This window comes from Phyllostomus hastatus, unplaced genomic scaffold (assembly GCF_019186645.2).
Source record: "Phyllostomus hastatus isolate PE091 unplaced genomic scaffold, TTU_PhHast_1.1 phas_contig_283, whole genome shotgun sequence".
Classification (NCBI taxonomy): domain Eukaryota; kingdom Metazoa; phylum Chordata; class Mammalia; order Chiroptera; family Phyllostomidae; genus Phyllostomus; species Phyllostomus hastatus.
The window spans coordinates 2,650,004-2,670,377 of record NW_025333833.1 but is presented as its reverse complement, the minus strand read 5'-3'; the positions used below and the strand labels follow the sequence as shown (position 1 = coordinate 2,670,377).

General features: G+C 61.7%; 1 protein-coding gene across 1 annotated transcript; it reads right to left on the bottom strand.

Annotated features, from left to right (window-relative positions):
- Positions 1-7,654: 7,654 nt before the first annotated feature.
- Positions 7,655-20,001, bottom strand: SFT2D2 (SFT2 domain containing 2). The gene is made up of 8 exons (XM_045838509.1): positions 19,848-20,001; positions 15,387-15,473; positions 15,123-15,208; positions 13,126-13,207; positions 11,689-11,724; positions 11,544-11,602; positions 9,651-9,680; positions 7,655-7,989 (listed from the first exon to the last, which is right to left on the bottom strand). Exons 1-8 carry the CDS (start codon positions 19,908-19,910, stop codon positions 7,950-7,952), a joined length of 483 nt encoding a protein of 160 aa, XP_045694465.1. The 5' UTR covers positions 19,911-20,001; the 3' UTR covers positions 7,655-7,949.
- Positions 20,002-20,374: the final 373 nt, after the last annotated feature.

Below are 20,374 nucleotides of genomic sequence, written 5' to 3'. Positions count from 1 at the left end.
GCGGCACGGCAGTTTGGGAGTGCAGTCGCTTTAGGAGGCCCGGAACCGGACAGCCAGGGACCCCGTTGCGGAGCAGGGGACGCCGGGGTTTGAAGGGGCAGGGGGAGCGTGCCTTGGGCAGAGGGCGAACCGCACTGGAGGAAGAGAGACTATTCCAAGAAAAGGCATAAAAACACCGAGTGCTGGACAGCACAGAGGAGTGCAGCCCGCATGGGACTTCGTGGGACGGGAGGAAGTCGAACGGGGACTGGACGTTCGGTTTATTCCCCACAAGCAAGCCCTGCTGAGCGGCACAGGACCAACACCATCAGGGTACATTTACACCCGAGAGATGGAGCTCGCGTGGGCAACCTGTGTCTCCCAGGACAGAAGGTCTCGGGACAAGGAGAAAGCACAACTAGAGAAACATTCGAGTCTGAGTGCGAGTCAAGCACAGTGAAGTGTGAACGCATGGCTGGTGCGACGAGGACTGGCGTTTGGCCCGGCCGCCGTGGGTGGCGGAGCGACCGCGTCACGGAAGCAAGGAGCAGCCCTGACGGGACGCCTGTTCTAGGAGCAGGGCAGGCCGGCGAGGCCGGTGCCGCGGGGACGCAGGGGGCGCAGCAGCCGCGAGAGCTCTCCCCAAGGTAGGACCCAGCGGGACAGGCTGGCCCTGGCCGTGGCTGTGAGGGGAGGAGGCCTGTCCACGATGCTCCAAGATCCCCTGCAGACTGGGCGGCGGCGGGGCCGCCCCTCCAGGACGGAGGGGACACAGAGGGGCGTCGGGCGGAAGGGCCTGCACGCGCGCCACGAGCGGAGGCACGAATTCCCAGCTCACAGGCCGTGGTGCCCCTGCTCGCCGCCCTGAACGTTCACAACTGGGGAGAATCAACGCCCAGCTCCGCGACCCTGGCCTTGACCGCTGCTGAAGCCGCGAGGGGACTCGATGTTCCTCTGCCTGGCGACCTGGTGAAGTTCCACCTAACAGGTCCAGCAGCTGCCCTGCTGCTTTCGACCTGGGGGCTGGGGGGGGCGGGTATTAATTAAGGCGGATCTCAGACACAAAGGGCAGAAATTGAAAGCCACGCAACCTGAGCTCCCGGCCCACGCCCACGCCGGGCAGGACCCACGTCTGCACATCCAGTCCCCGCGGTGGCAACCCGACACCTGTCCCCCCACCTCCAGTGCCACCAGGAAATTAGCAATCACCCGGGTACCTGGTCGTAATTAAACTGAACAAAAAGACAGCTGCTTGGCCTTTCTGGTCTAATCACCGACCTGCAGCCCGGGGATTACTAGCTCCGGGGCAATTTGGGGAGGATTACTCTTTCATTAGCGCTTGGGGGGTCAGGTCCAGCACACGGTGGCAAGAGCCGCGTCAGACGCCTCCCATGCGGACAGCCCAGCCTGCCCAGTGTCTGAAAGTTTGGCCGCTGGCAACCATGGGCCTGACCCCCACCAACTGCGACATTTCCCTAGACGTGTCACCCCAATGAATTCCACCTCGAGTTTCCAGGGTGTCTGCGAGAATGTCATTCCAAACCTCCAGGTCAGTCTCCGGCAGCAATGAGGAGGACCAGCACCTGGGGAGGAACAGGGCTGGGGCTGTGCACCAGGGTGGCAAGGTTAAACGACGCTTGACCTCCGCACGGCTGTGCACCGCACCCCCCCCCCCACACACCCTCACGCAGCTGAACCCAGGACACGAACACACTGACCAGGGACTGAAGGTGGGGCGCTCAGAAGCTGGAGAAATGAAATAGTGAACTAGTGTGGGGACCCACGAAACCCACCGGCAGGCCGAGGTCAGCGCGCCTGCTAGTGTCCTCGGTGCCTCTGTCACTCATTCAGCAACTGTCTCCGATGCCCCTTCTCCTTCGGGTGGGGGGGCTGAGTGAGGGGCGGGCCAGCAGCACACACGGACACAGCCGTGTGGGACCTGGTGTCTGCTGAGGGCAGCCCAGAGGGAGGGGTGAGGGAGGGCTCCCCGAGGAAGCGAGTGGAGGCTCACCCCGAAATCTGAAGAGAAATCAGGAGACAGCAGCAGCAGAGACAGCATGCAAAGGCCACAGGGCAGGAGCACATGGGGCGGGAAGAAAGGCGAGAGACGGCAGAGGCAGGCAGAGGCCAGGCCACACAAGACCACACAGAGTCTCTGGGTCCAAGTGGGAAGCCCCGCCCCTCCTCAGAGCAACGGGACGTGCACTCGGGAAAGACCATGCTGGTCCCCACGCAGAGGCCGCACGGGAAGGGGCCGGCACAGACGTGCAGGGAATCACCGGACACCGGCATCGCCCCGGCAGGCGACGGTGCTCCCTCCGACTGCCTGCAGGGCCTCTCGGGGCCAGAAATGCAGCCTCCCCCTGCTGCTGCTCGGGAACCAGCATTTGCTTCAAGGAGCCACTCCAGTCCCCGGGTGCAACAACAGAGGGGGTGGGGGGGAGCCCCCACCCTGGTTTGCCCTCTCTTGCCGCCCCAGTCACACCAGTGTTCACTCCCGGCCCGTTAGCCGGCCCCGTTTCCCATCCCGACGACCTCACAGCTCTCCCTCCCGACCCTGCTCGGGAGCCCCGGGCAGTTCTGGACCGTTTCCAGCTCTGCCACAGCTTCCTCATCACGGGGGGAAACGCTTGTTCAAGTCTAGATGAAATGGCAGACGTTAACGAAGTATCACGGTAATCCTTTTGCAACAAACATGAAGTCATCACACTGCACACCTCCCACCTGTACGGGGCTGCGTGTCGGTTCACTCGCAGAAGACCAAGAAGGACGTTCCGAAGGAGGCCCAGGCAGTGACGCTGGACAGCGCAGACGGCAGTGACCTCTGTGAAGGGGGCACAGGAAGTGACCGCTGGGCGGGAGTGGAGCGCCGGGGAACGGGGCGACGGGGGCAGCGCTCCGCTTCACGCCCTGGGCGCTGGCTGTGGCCTCACGCCACGGTGCCTCGCTGGGCTGCGCCTCCGCTCCTGTTCTGTCTTCGATTGTATCTCTGCATGTGTTTCATGGCTCACAACGTTAAAACAGATTTAAGAAAAACTGACTGGGTGAAAAAGATAGTGAAATCTAAATTATGATTAACACCTCTCTCCCCCAACGATTTATAGAAGTTGACCGAATCAGGTTAGGACTTGAACTCTAGAGACAGTGGACCCAACTGGCGTTCACAGACCTCTCCACCCGCTAAACCCGTGCTCCTTGCAAATGCGCAGGGAACACCCACCAAGCCAGAGTGCATGCTGGGCGGTTGAACAGGCCCGATGCATTTTAAAGGGTCCCAGTCGTCAGAGGGCGCCCTCTACCGGCAGCAGAATGAAAATGCCAACCACGGACACACATCTGGAAAACCCCCAGGTGTCTGAAACTTCAACTCACTTCCAAGCATCAATGGGCCCAAGAAGAAATCACACGGAAATAAGAACATTTGAAACTGAATTAAAATGAAGACACAACATATCAAAATTTGTGAGAAGCAGCTAAGGCAGTGCTTAGAGGAAAACTTATAGCATGATACCAGAAAATATGAAGACCTACAAACAATTAAGCTCCCACCCTTAGAAAACTAGCGTTAATCCCAAAGTGTAAGAAAATAAACAATAAAGGCAATAAAACAAAAAATTAAATAATGAACAGACAACCAATAATTAAAATACATGACACCAAAGTGGGGATTTTTATTACAAAATAGCCCATCACAAAAGTACACGCAGCACAAAAAGCACTCGGCGCGAGGACTTATCGGAGTGGACGCCCGTAAATGTCACTGGATGGAGAAACGGGGCGTGACCGGCACCCAGAGCCCTCGGGCACACCCTGTCCCTTCCCAACCGCCGGCCTCTCCCGCCCTCCCCATGTCAGTCCTGTCCTAACTTTTATGCAAGTAACTTGCAGGTCATTATAGTTTTACCGCCTAAGTCTGTACCTTTAACTGTAGAATGGAGTTTTACCTGGTTTTAATCTTCACACAGCCGCAGTATTACACGTGTCCGCTGGCCATTCACGCAGCTTCCTTTGCTAAGTATCCGTTTGAATCTCTGTAACTGAGTCTTCTTTGCAACGTTCGACAAAAGGCATGGACCTCAAGCTAGACTGATCAAAATCAAGAGAACAGGCCCAAAGAGCCAGTATCTGCAATAAGGGGAGGAATGCAACTACGAATACTACAGACATGAAAAGTATTTTAAAAAAATTATCAACTTCATGCTAATTAACCCGACACTCCTAGTTGACACAATGTGGCCAAACAAGCCAGGTGTGCAAGAAATGTCCCAAGATAAACACTTGAAATTTCTCACCTTTCACTCACGCCTAAATCAGGGGTGTCAGACTCTTTTTACCCCAGGGGCACACCAGCCTCCAGGCCGCCTTCCGAGGGCCAGGATGGTTTCAGGACTGTATAACCGTGACGACTCCGTAACCGCTAAGGAGCTGAAATTACAGTCGGCCCTTTGAAGGCCACCGCGAGGCTGCTGTGGCCCCGGGGAAAGTGAGCCTGACACCCGGCCCGAAGTCGCCTGAAAGAGACGACCACACATGGACGCAGCTCAGAAAACCCCCGAGAGCGCCCCCAGGGAACGCCGCCCGCCCAGGACTCACGCGGAGGACGCAGGCTCCCCTCACGGCCACACACCGCGCCTTTGGTGCGGCGGCCCCCAGAAAAACAGACACGAGTCAGAGACGACACGGACTTTATTAAAGATCGTAATGCGGTCATTTATTAAAGGGGGGAAGCAAAGCAAAAAAAAAAAACCAAAAACAAGTGTTTTGTGATGTTTCCGGGGAAAATAGCATCATTACCGGCAATATTCTTTCTCTTTGAAATGAGCTAGTGAAAAGCACAATCTGTTGTATGAAATAGTCTCAAGGCAGGCAAAGTAGCACGAAGATATTTTGGGATAGAAAAAATTCAGTTACGCAATCAGCAGCATTCAAAATTGTTGACTGTACACAATTATAAAAATTGACTCATGTTGTAACAAAGTGTTTTAAAAGCTCGCCAGGGTAGAACAGGCACAGTGTGCTGAAGGCACCCAAGTCCCCCAGGGGCTCCCGAGCGTCCCGCCCCCAGCTCCCCAGTCAGAACTCCGGGGTCCCTTTCCTCGTCCGGAGCGGCCGAGTCCGCACACTCACTGAGCGACACAGACAGACGTCCGCCTTGAACCCCGGCTGGAGGTGTGTGAGCTTCGTACAACATGCTACCTGCCAAGAAACGACTGTGCATCTTAAACATCGGAAATCTTAGACTTTGAAATAAACTGCACCCCACACCTCGCAGAGCGGCTCTAAGGGCCTGAACACGGACTTCCTGCTGTTGCTGACCTGCTGAGCGCGAAGCCTGGGGACAGGCCGTGCTGCGCAGGGGTCTGTGCCCCGAGGCCGACCCCGGGCGGCGGTCACGAGGGACAGAGGCGGGCCCGGCCCAGGCTGCACCCCGCCCCCACCCCCACCCCCCACAGGGACCCCCAGCCGCAGGGCTGGGACTGGCTCATTCCGCCAAGTCTCGTCGCTCACGCAGCAACACTGGTCACCAAGCCAGCAGCCCCACCCCCCTCTGTCTAGGGTGCAGCCCACTCCCTCACCGGTTCCCAGGGGAAGTCCCCACAACCCCCTCCTCGGATGCCTCTGCGCCCTGGGTTCTCGCTCCCTGCGCACGCGGCCTGCGGTGGGAGGTGGGGCACAGGTAAGTTACTCCACCAGGTTGCCCCGGAGCGACCGATGGAAGCTCCCCACTCCGCTGGGGATGGTTTTGCCCTGCCCAGAGATGAGGCAGCCGGCCTGGGGAGGGAGACGAGGAGCCACGGCCAAGACCCCCGGCCAGAGTTACTGCCAACGCTGCGTGAGACCACGCATGGCAGGACCTGCAGCGCCACACGTGTAGCGGCAGGGGACTCATCTGGGTGAATCAATGGCCAGAGGTCAAATTCACCGTCACCTTCCACGGTCCCCAGCTATTCCCGGATTGACTAACATCACCAACACGCACTGCACTCGCCCATGCTGGGCCGTGCGCTAACTCCCGGCACGCACCTCCCCTGTGCCCTGCCAACCACCGGCAGGGCCGACTTGTCCGCGAGTGTTTAGCCAGATGAGCAATCTGAGGACCAGAGAGGTTAAGCAGTTTCTCCAACCTGACACTAGTACGTGACAGAGCCACGACTCACACCCACCTTTGACACCCAAGCCCACGCTCTCTGCCACTGTGCGGTACGCGCTGGCGACATCCTAAAAGGCAGCTCGGAGCCCACTGGGGAGTTGCACTATCTTCAAGAGACACCGGCACGGGAAAGAACCCCCAGACGCCAGAGGGAGGGTGGCCTTTTGTTTCCCTCCCTGGCCGAAGGCGGGGCGCCCTCAGCAGCCCAGCAAGGGCCTGGCAGGCCGGCCTCTCGCGGGGGCCCCATCGGGCCTGCTCACTCCTCCCGAGTCAGAGGGGAAGGCTGGACGGTCTGAGGCTCCGCACACAGGGGGTCAGTCCAGCACAGCGGCCACAGGCAAGGAGACCACCGCTGCCTTCAGCGTGGAGGCTCGCGGAGCAAGAGCCCGGGGGGCAGCCAGAGCCGGTGAAGGACGGAAAGGCACCGCAGAGACCTCACTCGCAGGGTGATTCTGGGGGTGCTGCAAGCCCAGAGCTCTGGCCATCGAGACAGGGCACTTGGAGGTCAGGCAGCAAGGGCTACGATGGCATGCAGAGAACCATGGGGACGCCACAAGCCTGGGAGACAGGGCAGGAGACTGCAGGGGCCAGGAGTCGCAGGCCTGGCTGGTGAAAGCAGGGACCCAGCTCCAGCAGGCGCCCCGGAGCCACACCGGGACCCACGGGGCCACGAGAGAGACCGAAGCCGGCACCAGGCCCTGGGCCCGGCTCCGCCACCCACCGTGGCCTCGGGCACATCCGGCAACCTCCCGAGCCTCGATTTCCTCCCGTGCACAGAGACACAACCCTGCTTCGGCACGAGGCCCGTGAGGACAAGCTCGGGGACACAAAAGCCCTTTGTCTGTGGCTCTGCGGCCCAGTGTCATCTCTCCCAGCGTGTCCTGCAGGGGCTCGGGTGCCAACTTGGGGCCTACTGAAAGGTCGAGGGGCAGGGCGCCTGCCTCCTGCTGGCCCCGCAGCAGACTCCGCCTTCCCTCCCGACACAGCCCCACTCCCGAAGAACGGGAAACATGACTGGCCACTTATAAACAATGAGGGGAAAAAAATACAGCAGAGAACAGCAAAAACTGTCACCTCTGGCCAGCTCTTGCCCAAAAGGAAAAGCAGCATTCTCCCTGCTGCCTTGTTCTCTCAAGCTGGTTCCCAGAAATCAGGAGGAAATAGGACAGAACACCCGAGAGAGAGAGAGCTCACGCCGCCGTCCAGACCCAGCCCACAGCCAGGGCGGACCCGCAAGGGCCGAGGTGCAGGCTCAACAGCACCTCTCATCACCAAGTGCCCATTTGGGCCCCGACGGGCGGCTCTGCGGGCTGGCGCGGCCATCGGGAGGGCCGAGTCCCCGGCCCCAGACCCAGGGAACAGCGTGTCCACGCCGCATGGGGCGCGGGCAATGGTCTCCAAGCTGAGGGGCAAGTCTACGAAGTCCCTGGGGGCCCCAAACGCCGTCCCTTGCTGCTGCACCCCTGCCGTTCCCGACGGGGCTGCCTGTCACCACCTGACCACCCCTGGCTCCCAAGTCTTGTCTGCTGCTCAGTTCGGTTTTTATTTATGAGAATTCGGGGAACCACACCCAACGAGGAAAGGGGGGACGAGGCCGATGCCTCTCCAGAGGACGCAGAGCCCGCCCTCCTACTGTGCTACAAGACATCTGGGATTGGGGACCCGCTGCCGCCTCCAGAAGCAAATGCTCGGGTCACTGGACCCGCTGCGGCCACGGGAAAGGCACAGATCTGAGCAAAAGGGCCAGAAGGTATTTACAAAAGTGTCCGCCGGCTTCCGTCCACAGCGCCTCCCAAAGCTTCGCAACGTTGGCCACGTGCTAGGTAAGACACGCAGCGAAACACTTCTTCACAGCGTCCCTAGGAGGAAAACACAAGGGAAACAGGAGACCGTCACCCCAGGCTCCTGAAGCGGTCGAGACAGACCCCCCTGCAGATTTCCCGGCACCCAAAGGGGCACGCTGCAGACCAGACAGCACCCCGCCTGTGGGGCTGGTCACCTGTCTCGTCTGAGTGGCCAGTGTCTCACGTGTACAAGGGCGTGTCCCCGCCCCCCCAAAAAGCCAGTGGTGGGGACAAGTGCACAGCACAAAGTAGGTGATCACTAGAAGTCAAAGTAGAGACCCCCAGACACCAGGAAGTGGGCCAAGACGGCGCACTTTCTAGCGACCGGAACCACAGACGCACAGACCGCACTCAAGGTGTTAAGTGGACGGTCGCCTGGGGATTTTCCGTCAGCCAGCAGCCAGCAGCCGACGCGTGCCAAGGGACGCCTCCCAGGAGCTCCCGGGCAGGGGACCGAGCTACAGCTCAGAGACCCAGGGGCCCGTAGCCCCGCCCAGGCACTTGCTCCTGGGAATCAGCGGGGAGCGGGGAGCAGGCACAGGGAGGCCGGGCGCTCTGCGAACCGCTGCTCCCCTCAGGCAGCACGGGGCAGGGCCCTCACCCCAGCTCTGCTGCCCGCTGCCCCGTGCAGAGGGCATGGGGGTCACCTGAGGGGGCCGCAGGGGAATGCACCCGCAGGAGCAGGCACTGTGCTGTGCTTTCACACCAAGGTGATTCTAGAACGTTTCTTCAGGTGCGATCCACCCCGTGGTCCCTCCCGGGAGGCGTTCTGAGCGGGAAAGGGTTTTATGGCCACAGGGGATCCCTCCTGAACGCCCCCAGCACACAGCGCCCGTCAGGGGGTCTGACAGCGACGGCCCATTCGCAAAGCCACTCAGCGGCTGTGAACGCGATGGGCTTTTTCAAGTTCCCATGCAGCCGATCACCCCCAGCACCTCCCAACCCTGCCCCTGCTCCTCCTCCTCCTCAGCCCTCGCACCGGTTTCCACACTCTCAACACCGTTCAGGAGAAGCTTCCTCCGTGTTAACAAGAACGGAAATGAAACGGTGACGTCAGAGCAGAGTCAGAGGTGAAGATCACCAAACATGCTCACTGCAGGGGAGCTGCAGGGTCAGAACCTTGGGGCTGGGGGGGGTGGCCCACGGTGGCTGTCAGCAAGGCCTCTGCGCCAGAGGGGCCCGGTGCGCCGCCCAACCAAGGTCACCGCTCAGCTCACTGGGAGACCCTGGCCCTGCCTGCTTCCCTTCATAACCCACTCCCACCCGCGGGTGCTGCTGGGCAAGCTCGGGCTGGGATCCCTCCACCTCGAGCTCAGTGATGCTGAAGGGACCCTGCCTCTGAGGAGACCCCCTCCAGGCTGCAGGTCAGAGGAGCGGGAACTCGCGTCTGCGCACTGCAGGGCCCGGCCGAAGGCTGCCGGCAGCAGGACCGCGTGGGCCCGGGTCAGCGCCCGTCACTGGTGTGTGATGGGGCGGGGAGTGGGAAATGGGGGGGTGGGGGAGGTGACCGCAGCTTACTAATCAGGTGCATGACACCTGCCTGTCTGTCTCAAAGGACCGCAGCCACGGTGAAACAGTGGGCAGTTCTGCAAGCACTCCACACGCACAGGCCCTCAGCAGGCACGGCGCCACCCCCAAGCGACAGACACCACAGCCCCACATGCGGCCGGTCTTACCTCGCAAACGGTATGAAGGAAAGGCTGTACCTACAAGGAGAAACACACACAACAGATCAGATTACACGGAGGGCACGGAAGGGCGTGGCGGAATGGGTGTCCAAGCCGCCAGAGCGTCCGCAGTGACTTCCGGGGCCCTGGCCCCTTGGGGCAGGACGCGCACACATGTGCACACACACGTGCACACACAAGTGCACAGTGCCACGGGCCCTGGGGAGGGGGAGGGGAGGGTGTCAGCCGTGGCCGAGGAGGATCACCTGGAACGGGCAGGTCGGCGCAGACGCCGCCGTGCCCTGGAGAGCACAGCCAACGGCCCCGGGCCAGCTGTCCTCTGGCATTTCCGGCCCTCGGCAGGACGCGGCTTCCCCCCACTGGGATAAACTGTCTGCTCTGCTCCGGCTCGTTTTTTAAAAAACCCAAAACCATAAAACCCCAGTCCCCACTCTGTGGATGACGGCACAGGCAAGCTCCGACTCTTCAGGAACCCCGGTCCCAAGCTCTCTCGGCGGCCCCGGCGGGAGCCGTGCAGGGAGGAGGCCGCCCACCACCCTCGGGAACAGCCTGGGGGCGTCAAGCGGGGTGGTTTCAGGCATCCAGGGGTCTTGGATCAGGTCCCTATGGTGGGGGGACGGCCACACAAGCAAAGGCAGGCATGAGTGTGTGGACACAAACTTCTGCCCCCAGGAAATGAACACACACACACAGGCAGCCACACCGGGCTCTCGCAGCCCCTGCCCCCACGACGTGTGCCACGTTAAACTCTGGCCAGCCCCCTCCTCCCCACCGACACTCGCCAGGCTCACCCGCCCGTGAGCACAGCCAACCCCCAAAGGCCAACACTGAGAAAGCACAGCTATTCAACAGTCCCAAACTGCCAACGGGAGGGGGGTGCTAAGCCCGCAGTCTCCACATCCATTCCCAGCGGAGGGGTGTAACTGATCCTTGGGCACTTAAAAAGTCTACCCTGGCTGGTGTAGCTCAGTGGATTGAGTGCGGGCTGTGAACCAAAGGGTCACTGATTCGATTCCCAGCCAGGGCACATGCCTGGGTTGCAGGTCAGACCCCCAGTAGGGGGTAGCATGAGAGGAAACCAGACACTGATGTTTCTCTCCCTTTCTTCTTCCCTTCCCTCTCTAAACATAAGTAAATAAAATATTTTTTAAAAACGTGTTTTTTATTTTAGGGAAAAAAACTAACGGACTTTTTGACCAACCCAGTATTACAGACAGGGCTCAGAAGCTACAGATTCCAGAGGGTGTGTGTGGGGGGTGCCACCCCCACCCTCCCACTGAAGTTGGACCAGTTTGGAAGGGCTGAGATCCCGCAGCCCCACCCGCAGCGTCAAACAATGAAGCCCTTTCACCTCCCGCGGCCCTCGAGTGGCAGGCAGTCCCCAGTCCTGCCAACAGGCCTCCGGCGCAGAGGCCGACCCTCCAGCCACGTGGTTTCCGGTCTCCTCGCCTCCTGCCAACAGTGCCCCTTTGTTCCTCTGGTAAGGGTTCCTCCAGCCCAAATGCACCGCTCTTTCTTTTCCTGCCCACTCCCCTTCCTCTTGGACGGCCTTCTGGCCCACAGCCTCCTTTCACCTGCCCCTGTAGACTTCGTTACCCTTGCTCTTACTGGATGCGAGTGGTTCAGTAGCACTGGTAACATCTCAGAATCAACCGTGAGCCCGGCGAGAATGCTGCAGTGGGCCACAGCCGCCACGGCCCCTTGCGCCACCTACTGGCAGTGGGCCGAGTCGACAGGCTTTGCTCTGCAGCCCGACTTCGCAGCATCACTGAGCATCCTTCCACTGAACAGGGTCTGTGCTTCCCGACCCCTCCCCGCAGCCCCCGGGGTTTTACCACCGTCCATGCAGCGGTCAGAGGTCAGGCAGAAAGGGACACTTACCACGTCAGGGCCAAAGACTGCAGAATGCAGAAGATGAGGGCAAGCCCCTTGTTGTGCCACTGAAAGAGAAACGACAGGGCGCCGTGAACGCCGGCGGCCGGCGCGGGGACCAGCGAGGCGGAGGAAGACCCAGAGCCCAACTTACCCAGAAGGCAGAACACAGGGTGAGCGCAAAACACAACTGCAGAGAGAAAGGAGACATCGCTGAGTGAACACAGTGACGACAGCAGCGTGGGAAAACCCGTAAGGACTTATCGTTGCTGGCGAACTCACACCAACGCTTATCAAGCCGCAGTAAGCAGATCCCTTGGCAGCCACAGCTGCCAAAGGCCCCCCCATTGCAGAGCACTTCGCCCACCTGAGTGAGCGCGCCCGTGTTTGGCAGGAGAGTTAGTCGCAGTGAAACTGAACTGGCCAATAAGAACTCGAGTAGGGTTAAAAGAGAAGGATCCTCTTCTACTTGTGAATTTTCCCAAAATCTCTACCCGGCAAACAAAGTCCCCTTTCTGGCCCACCCCGGGCACCGGTCTTTCTGCCCGGTGCACAGTCTCACTCGGGTTTCACACGCGCCTGTGCCCTGACTCCTGCCCAGCACCGGGCTTCCGGGTGGGAGGAGCCGCAGGAGGACAGAGGGGCACATGAGACGCCACTCTCACACCCCGAGGGGGAGGGATCGGTTTCCCTGTCACCCAACACTCCCCTGGGTCCTTTCTTAGAGAGCCCTTTCTACACGGCGCCGTCCGGGCCGTGCCCGCGCGCGACGGACCAAGAACAGCAGGCTCTCGGGCGTCCGTCAGGCCTGTCGTCTCCACCCGCCCTGGACAGCACCTCCGCCAGGAACGTGTCCCAAGTATTTCCTCCGAGCTCGGCTCGGAGCACGAGGTTCTCAAGGACACAAGATGAACAGCACATGTGGATAGAGCCTTAGAAAGCTCACCTGTTTGGCCACATGAGAGGTACACGAACGAAAGTAAAAAGCATGCTGCCCACGTTCCAAATGCTGCAACACCGGTAATTAAGTGAAAAATGCTGGAGACTGCGGTGGGGAATGCCTCTGATGGTCACGTGGTAGCGAACAGCCCAGAGGAAGGACAGGCACTTGGGGTCGGCGGGACAGGGAGGTGGGATACGACGGAAGGCACGATCACCAGAGCAGGGCATGGGGGCAGTGGGCCACGAGGAACACGGGTGAGAACAGGTGTGACCCCAAAGTCACAGGATGGAGAGGGGCGAGAGCCCCCCTTCAGAGAATGAGCCCGGTGCCTCTGTGTTATTGCCCCTAAGTTGTGTCCACGTGGCTCCGCCCATCACCTGGAGCGCGTCCGGCTGACTTACCGCCCCATCACTGTGGCTGATCAGACAAGCAGCGCCCTCTGGAGGCGCTTTACAGAACTGGCAGTACCTCACCCCCAGTGGAAACCCAACGTGGGGGGTCACTGTTGGAAGCCCACTCCCAGGGCTTCGGCAGGAGCCGAGATGAAAGGAGCCGGGTCTGAGAAGAAACGACGCCCCGGAGCAGCCCCAGAAGTCCCGCCCCAGGAAGTCCCGCCCTAGGAGCGCCGCCGCAGGCAGGCAGACTCACCAGCACCATGATGGTCGCGACCAGACGCGTGGGCTCGAACATCCGCTTCAGCTGCTTCATCGGCCCCATGAGGAAGACCGTGCTGCGGGGAGACACGCGCCAGCCATGAGGCCGGGCAGGCCACTCGGGGCGCAAGCGGCCCCCCACCCCCTGCGTGACCGGCTCGCGGCCGGGAGACTCTCGCTCTGCCGGGCGCTGCGCTGAAGGCCCTGGTGCGTCGTTCTCGCTTCCCCGTCAACACGCCCGGGGCCGGCCGCAGGAGCTCGCACCGCCCGCGTCTCGCGGACGGGGAGACCGCAGCCCGGAGGGCGGGCTGCCATCCAGGCCGCCCGACGAGCAGGCGGGGGCGCGAGGCTGCATGTGCGTCAGGTCTGGTTCTAGGGCCACATCCGCCACCTTCTCCGGAGGTGCCACCTCCCTCCCTCCCTCCCTCCCTCCCTCCCCATGGAAACCAACCAACCAACCAACCAACCAACCAGACTCGGGCGACTTAAAAAAAGAAAGCCACACCTCACAGGCTTAGGTCCTGTATGTTAAAAAGCTGAGCATCTCATTTCCCTTCACCATCTCCACAGGATACTTCTAGTCATGGTGACATCCGCTCGGAACTGCTGGGAGTCTGCTCAACGCCACAGACGTGACCTCATTTCGTCCCTCCACTACTCTGAGGTGGCTGCTATGACACTTATTTTGCAGATGAAAAAATGAGGCCGAGACGGCTAACTGATGTATCCAGGACCACGCAGCAGAGAGCTTAAGCAGCTGGCATGCAAACCTGCAACTGCGAGGTTCCAAAGCTCCGAAAGCCCTCCCTGGGGTGCCTGCTGTGTGAGTGGGACCTGAGCGGGGGCAGGGGAGACAGAGCAGGGCCTCACGCCCACCGCGCCAGGGCCAGGGCCAGCCCCTGGCATTTCCTGACTCATCACAGAAGGCCTCACGCAGAATCAGCTGAGAAGCTGCCTCTTATAACCGGGGTCTAATACAAGCCAACCAGCAGGTAACGCTGGGGTCACGTTCCACACGAGAATGAGGCCTGGGCAGAGGCACAAGGGTGTCTGGGCAGGCAGAGGGTTCAGCACTCGACGAGTGGGAGGGGCAAAGGCAGGTCTCAGGCCTGGAGGGACCAGGAGCTCAGCAGGGACAGTAATGAACGGCCAGTAGGGGGCAGCGGAGGAGACAAAGGACGTGGTCGTGGACCCCTGCAGCAGTTCCGATGAGGACACCATGGGCCGAGCTGAGAGCAGCTCCCACGCCGCCCGCTTTAGGGAGCCCCCCTGGTCCCAGGCCGGGTCGGCCCAGGCCAGCTGCCCCTCCCTGCGCACCTCTCCCTCCACATCCTGCTCTGCCGTCAGGTTGCGCCTGGCTGCCTGGCTGCCCCGTGAGCCCCCTCGTGGCAGGAACCCGACCACACTGGTCTCTGAATGCTCAGAGACCAGCAGGGTATGATCAAGGCTCCTCACGGGAGGGACAACACCAGGCAACACCAGGCCTCGGGACCGGCGGCGTCAGCACGCGGGCGCGGCTGAAGGGTCAGAGTGCATGAGCTCGGCCTGGGACGTCTGTGCCGCCAGCAGCCCAGGGGGCGGGCAGGTGGGTGGGCGGGCTGGCACCCTGCCCCGGGGAGCAGGTCTGCCCTGGTCTTGCGCTGAATAATGATAGGTTTTGCCTGCAGCCGCCGGCCCAGTGAGGCTCCTGAAAGCCTGGGCTCAGCCTCCAGGAGCGGGACGCGCAGAGCAGGCAGGAGGGCTGTGGCGCTCCACTGCTCTGGGCCGCGGCGCCCTCCCGTGGACCCCGCAGGGGTGGGACGCCGCCCGCCGTCTCCTGGGGCGTTTCGGGTATAAACACATCGGGTGGTGACAGGACGGGGACGGGATGCATTCTGACTGCCCTTTTCTCTCCAAAGCCTTAAAGCTACAGAGGCCCCCTCCTTCCCACCCCCCAACCACAGTCCACCTCCCCCTGTAATAACTGGCCAAGGGTGGATTGAAAACTGTTACCTCCCGATCGATGCGATGTTGCCAAAGGTGTAGAACACTGCGAACAGGTACAGCCCCTTCCTCGGCACCCAGAGCAGGAAAGTGCCCTGCAAGAGAGGGCAGAGGGTGTCCTCCCCCGGCCACACCACCAGGGACACACGCACAGACACCCACCCCCCTCCTCTCCTGCTCTCCCCGCCTCCCGCTCCCCTTTTACCCACGAAGAGCGACAGGGGGAGGAGGCGGGTGACAGGGGAAAGACGGAGGAGGGGAGGGAAGCCTTACCAGCAGCGAGCAGAGAATCCCCGTGACAAAACACGCCGCGAAGCCTTTGATTCTGGTGTCCCAGCTCAAGGAAGACGTGTCAGTCACCTGGAGGTGTGGAACACAGGTTGCAGACCTCCCCCGGGACGAAGGGCGCACAGGGCTGTGGTCAGGAGGTCGGGAGCGGCGTGACTTTGTTCTGAGGAGGGCGGGAGCACAGAGTCCCGCACACTCGGAGCTCTGAGAGCCCCCGAGTCACGCACAGCGCCCGGTGCCTTCTGCACCCGCGGGTCTGCTGTCCTGCGCCGCTAACACTTCCCGCAGTGGACAGCCTGCCTCAGGCCCACCCACTCCACAGACCGCAAGCAGCCCCGCCTCACAGCAGCCCAGGCCGGACCAGGCCCACCGCGGGCAAGGCGTGAGCTCCGCCCGGCGCGGGCTCCGCAGATGGGGCTGTGCCCCTGAGCACGGTCCCCTACACCCACTGGCCACACTGCAGCAGCTGCTGCTGCCTGAGACCCGGGGCCGGGGTGGGGGAGGCTCGGGCTCTGGCCCTCCTCAGGTCACGCGTGCAGCCCTTCACTGTCGTAGCGCTGCTCTTCGGGGCGGGCGGCAGCCAGGCCACGTGAGTGTGAGGCCGGTCCCAGTTAATGAGTTACCACCCTGCTCATCCCGACGCTCTGCCACCAAGACTACCCTCTCCCAAGGGCAAAGTTCAGAGGCCGCCAAGTTTCCAGAAAAACTCTGCTAAAGCAGGAGAGCCGGTGAGTAGCCCCCACGGCTTCTCCCCACGTCGAAGACTACACCCAAGTGTGTGCACCAGAGACCTGCCCAGTCTGTCCCCGAGGCAAGGAGCCACGGCTGCTCCAGCTGGGCACAGGCGGCTGCCGCCGAGACCGAGGGCCTCCCTGCACAGCCGAGGCGGGCGGCCAGGCCGGGGTCCCTTCACACAGGGGCACGCACGTGGCCACCTGGCAATGTGGTGAACGCCGTCGAGCACATTCCCAGCGGCTGATGGAGGACGGCAGGTGGTGGCAGAGGCTGCTGGGGTCCCCAGACTGGCAACTCCCTCAGCCCTGAGGGCTCCCAGCTCAGGACTTGTTTTCCAAGGAGGACCTGTCCCCAGACACCCTGTCAAACCAGAAGCTCGAAGGGAAGGACCAGGGGCTCCCCCAGGTGTGGCAGGCATTGCTACAGGATGGCTTCACCTCCACCCAGGAGAAAGGCATTTCGGGCAGGTTATCAAACGGGGTTCTCCCCACCCCCCATATATTCACACGTATTGAAACTGGGCTCATGACACTGCAATACCCCCCCGACACACACACACACACACACACACACACACAGCACCCGCAAGATCATGTGGCAACACAGGACCCTGCACGGAAAGGCACACTGGGGGCTGGTGACATGCAGCGGGGACGGGGCGTTAGTACCAGCGACACGGGCCACCGGGGCCATGGCAGGAAACCTCGCCTCCAAAGCGAGCCGGCGAGGCTCTGTCATCGGCTGCCTGGCGCCCGCCCACCCCACCAGGCCGGGCCCCCGCTGCCGGGCCTGTTTGGCCTCCCCCCAAGAACAGAGCCAAACCAAAAGCCACAGCTCCTCCTGCTCACGCGGGGACCGGGGGACTTACCTTGCCGAGGCGGAAGAACACACCGGGCTGCATGCAGGGAGAAACGCGTACAGGGTTGGGCGGGATCTGCTACCTGAGCACCGCTGGGCGCCAACAGGCACATTTTTAACGATTCAACCTCTTTTAATTTTCCTTCAAGAGCATAAACCACAAAGCAAAGTATCAAACTCGAACTGACGATGGCCTTGAGGGGGCCACACAGTCCCAAGAGCAGGGCGGTGAGGTTCCAGCCCTCGCAAAGATCCAACTCGCCGGCCACGGGAAGCGGTCTGCTTTCTGCCTTCAGGGGGAGAGTGACGTGCTGGCCTGCAAGCCCCTCGGGCTGAATTCCACCCCGGTGTCGCCCTGGTCAGCCAAACGGGGGCGGGGGGCGGGGGGCGGGGCGTGGGGAGGGGGCTGACTTGGCACCACTGTCGTCCCGCTCCGCGGTGGCTGCCAGTTCTTGGCTGCAGGCAGGGGAAGCTGCTGTTCCCCTTCTTCTAACCGGACTCAGGGAAAACCAAACACGTGTCACACGTTTTGGAAACCAGAGGCGCTGGAACAGTATGCCGGGCAGAACCTGGGGGTGACGTGCTCACGCGCTGTCTGACCGGCAGTGGCGCACAAAGGTCCCTTTGACTCCGGCTGTGGGCAGGAGAGGGGCTCTTGCCAAAAAAAAAGGAAAGCTTAAGAACTGTTCGGGGAACAGCAGGTGACGAGGAGAAGCTGAGAAAGGAACACTGCCCCCTTCCTGCGCTGCGCAGCCAGGGACCACCCGCACCTTCCTCACCCCGGCAGGCCTCTGTAGACACAGAAAACCCGCCCTTGCAGAAAGAAGTCCGAGGACCCTGCAGACCGAAGGGGCAGTGGTGAAGATGAAGGACTGGAAAACTCATCGTGAGGCTACCTGTGTTACCCACGGCCACGGAATTTTTATCATCACCTGGTCGGTTCCCTACGCAGGACAAACAGAACCACTCATCCTTCCGCTGTTTGCATTAAACGGAGAAAAGTTTTAAAAGTACTCGCTTCTGGTGACTTCTGACAGCTTACACGGCACTGAATTCACCGACACTGTAAAGCCACCTGTCCAATGAGCCACGTCAGATGGAAACTCCCCCCCGCCCCGAATCCCGCAGTTCCACCAGCCGTGAAACCTCAGGGAGCGGGAAGCGTCAGCCCACCAAGCAGGACCCGCATTTCACAGCTGGCCCTGACCTAACACATAAGAACGAAGCCAAATATAACCCCGACGAGGAACTCTGCCGGCTCAGAGCTGCGTCCCAGGAGCTCGGACTCGGGACCTGCGGGTCAGCGGCCGTGTGAACAGGATTGCGCGCTGGGAGAGAGGAACCCGGGAGCGGAGTTTCAGAACGAGAGGGGAGCACCTCCTCTTTTCGGGCCGGACTTCACACGCGCCTGGACTTCCGACGCCCTGAAGCCCTGCACCGTGCCCACCGCAGCAGCACCGCTCAGGCAAAAACAAACTCAGTGTCGTCCCCTCCGGGTCTGCCCACCGCTTCAGGATCACTTGTGAACACACAACATCGGCATCACCTGCTGTCCACGCTCCCCCGCAAGCGTCTTCGGGGACAGAAGATGTCCCACTAGGGAAGCCTGAGGCTCATAAAAGCCCGCTGATGGGGTGCAGGGTACAGAGCTCTCTCTGGATGCGCAGGACTGCTGCTGCCTGAGTTTTCTTCGCCCCATCTGAGGTTTCACTTGAGGGTTCCCAACGGAAGTCAGAAATGCAGGACACAGACCTCGGGAAAGTACCACTGAGCCCTGACCAATTAACAAAGGCAAGGAATGGAAAAGAACCCATAGAGGTGTTCCGAAATGGCAATAAAATATAAAAATTAAATTAAAGTAAAATAAAAAAAAAAAAGGCAAATCTCAGTTCCTACCACACTCAATTCCTACAGTGTTAACTTCCAGGTGAGGCTGGCAGGCTGAGACTGCAGATGGGTGGAGGAACCCGCATCACACAAAACTCAGTGACATCAGCAACCCCAAGGTGGGTGACAGGAGCGTGGGAGAAAACCACGGGGGACGCTGACCAAACTGAGAGCAATAGTAGGTTTTCAGTTGAAAGATGGGGAAACTGAGGCACACGAGATACATGCCAAGAGTAAAGAGATGTTGTTCATTTGTTATCCAGAAAGGAAAACAAAAACTAAAGCAAAAAGCGCCCAAAGAGGAAGCAGACGTTCTGTGGGGCTCTACACCCTGGGGCATCAGTGCCCAGGTTTCCACTCGACCAAACACCTGTCTAATCGAACAGCAGGCGAAGAGACAGCCCGGGGAGTCCGCGGAGCTCTCGTGCACGCCGAGAAACCGGATGCGGCCCCGCCCTCGGGCGTCCAGGGTTTCGCGGAGACACCTTACACAACACCGAGAGGAGCTGGGGCCGGGTGTGAGTCTCACACCCACAACCTCCACCCGGCGGGAAGGCGGCCCCGAGCCCCGGGCGCGGCCCCGGACGACCGCGCGGAGCTCAAAAGACCCCGGGCCGGGGCCAGCGAGGTGGCCCCTCCCCCGGATGCGTCCTCCCCCTGCCGGGTGTCTGGGTTTCGCCTCCGCGCGGCCCTTCCCCGAGCGGGGGTTGGGGGATGGGGCGCGGGACTGAAGTAAACAGACGCCGACAGCCGGAGCCCAGAGCCCAGGCGGCCCCGGGGGAGCGCCGGCAAAGAGGGGAGCGGGGGCGCTCCGCGCGGGGGATGGGAAATGGTGGTGGGGGTAGGGGGGAAGAGCAGAGCTGCTTCCCAGGAAACCCTGGAAGTCCAGCTCCTTCCCACAGCCAGCAGCCCCGCGCCCGCCAGGCCCCCGCGAGCCCGCGCCACGGCCGCGCGGGGGGCACTCACCTCGGCCAGGCCGCCCCGGTCCTCGGTGTCCTGGCCGCTCAGCACCTTCTTCAGCTTGTCCATCCCGGGCCGGTGCGCGCCGCCGCCGCAGCCCCTCGCCGGCCGCCGCCTGTTGCGCCGCTCGGCCCGCGGCCCTTCCGGGTGCGCGCCCCGCCCAGGTGCCCGCCCACCTGGCCGCGGCCAGCGCAGGCGCCCACCCCCGCCCCGCCCCCCTGGCCGGCTGCTTTCGGACGAGGGCGCCCGGACGGGCTGGGAGAGTGGCGTCGCCGCCTCGGAGTCCGCCGCACTCCCTCGGCGTCGCCAGCGAGCGAAGCCGGGGCCCCGTGAGCGGGGTCGCGCACGCTGCTGGGGATCGGGAGGCCACCTGGGGGCGGTGCCGTCTACCCGAGCTTGGTGGCAGGCAACGTGAGCAGGAAAGGCGCTGCTTCCCGCGGACGCGCACCGAGAGCGTGATCTGGCCAAAACCTTGGGGACCAGGTGGGACTTGGGTGAGGGGCTGGGGAAGGGACGCTGGGTGGCGGGTTCCT

Excerpts from the sequence above, each read along its gene's own strand:
- SFT2D2 (XM_045838509.1), bottom strand. The coding sequence starts at position 19,910 with ATGGACAAGCTGAAGAAGGTGCTGAGCGGCCAGGACACCGAGGACCGG. Across the intron at positions 13,208-15,122 it reads AACATCGCATCGATCGGGAG|CACGGTCTTCCTCATGGGGC; the intron begins GTAACAGTTTTC and ends GTCTCCCCGCAG. Across the intron at positions 9,681-11,543 it reads CAGTCTTTGGCCCTGACGTG|GTACAGCCTTTCCTTCATAC; the intron begins GTAAGTGTCCCT and ends TTCTCCTTGTAG.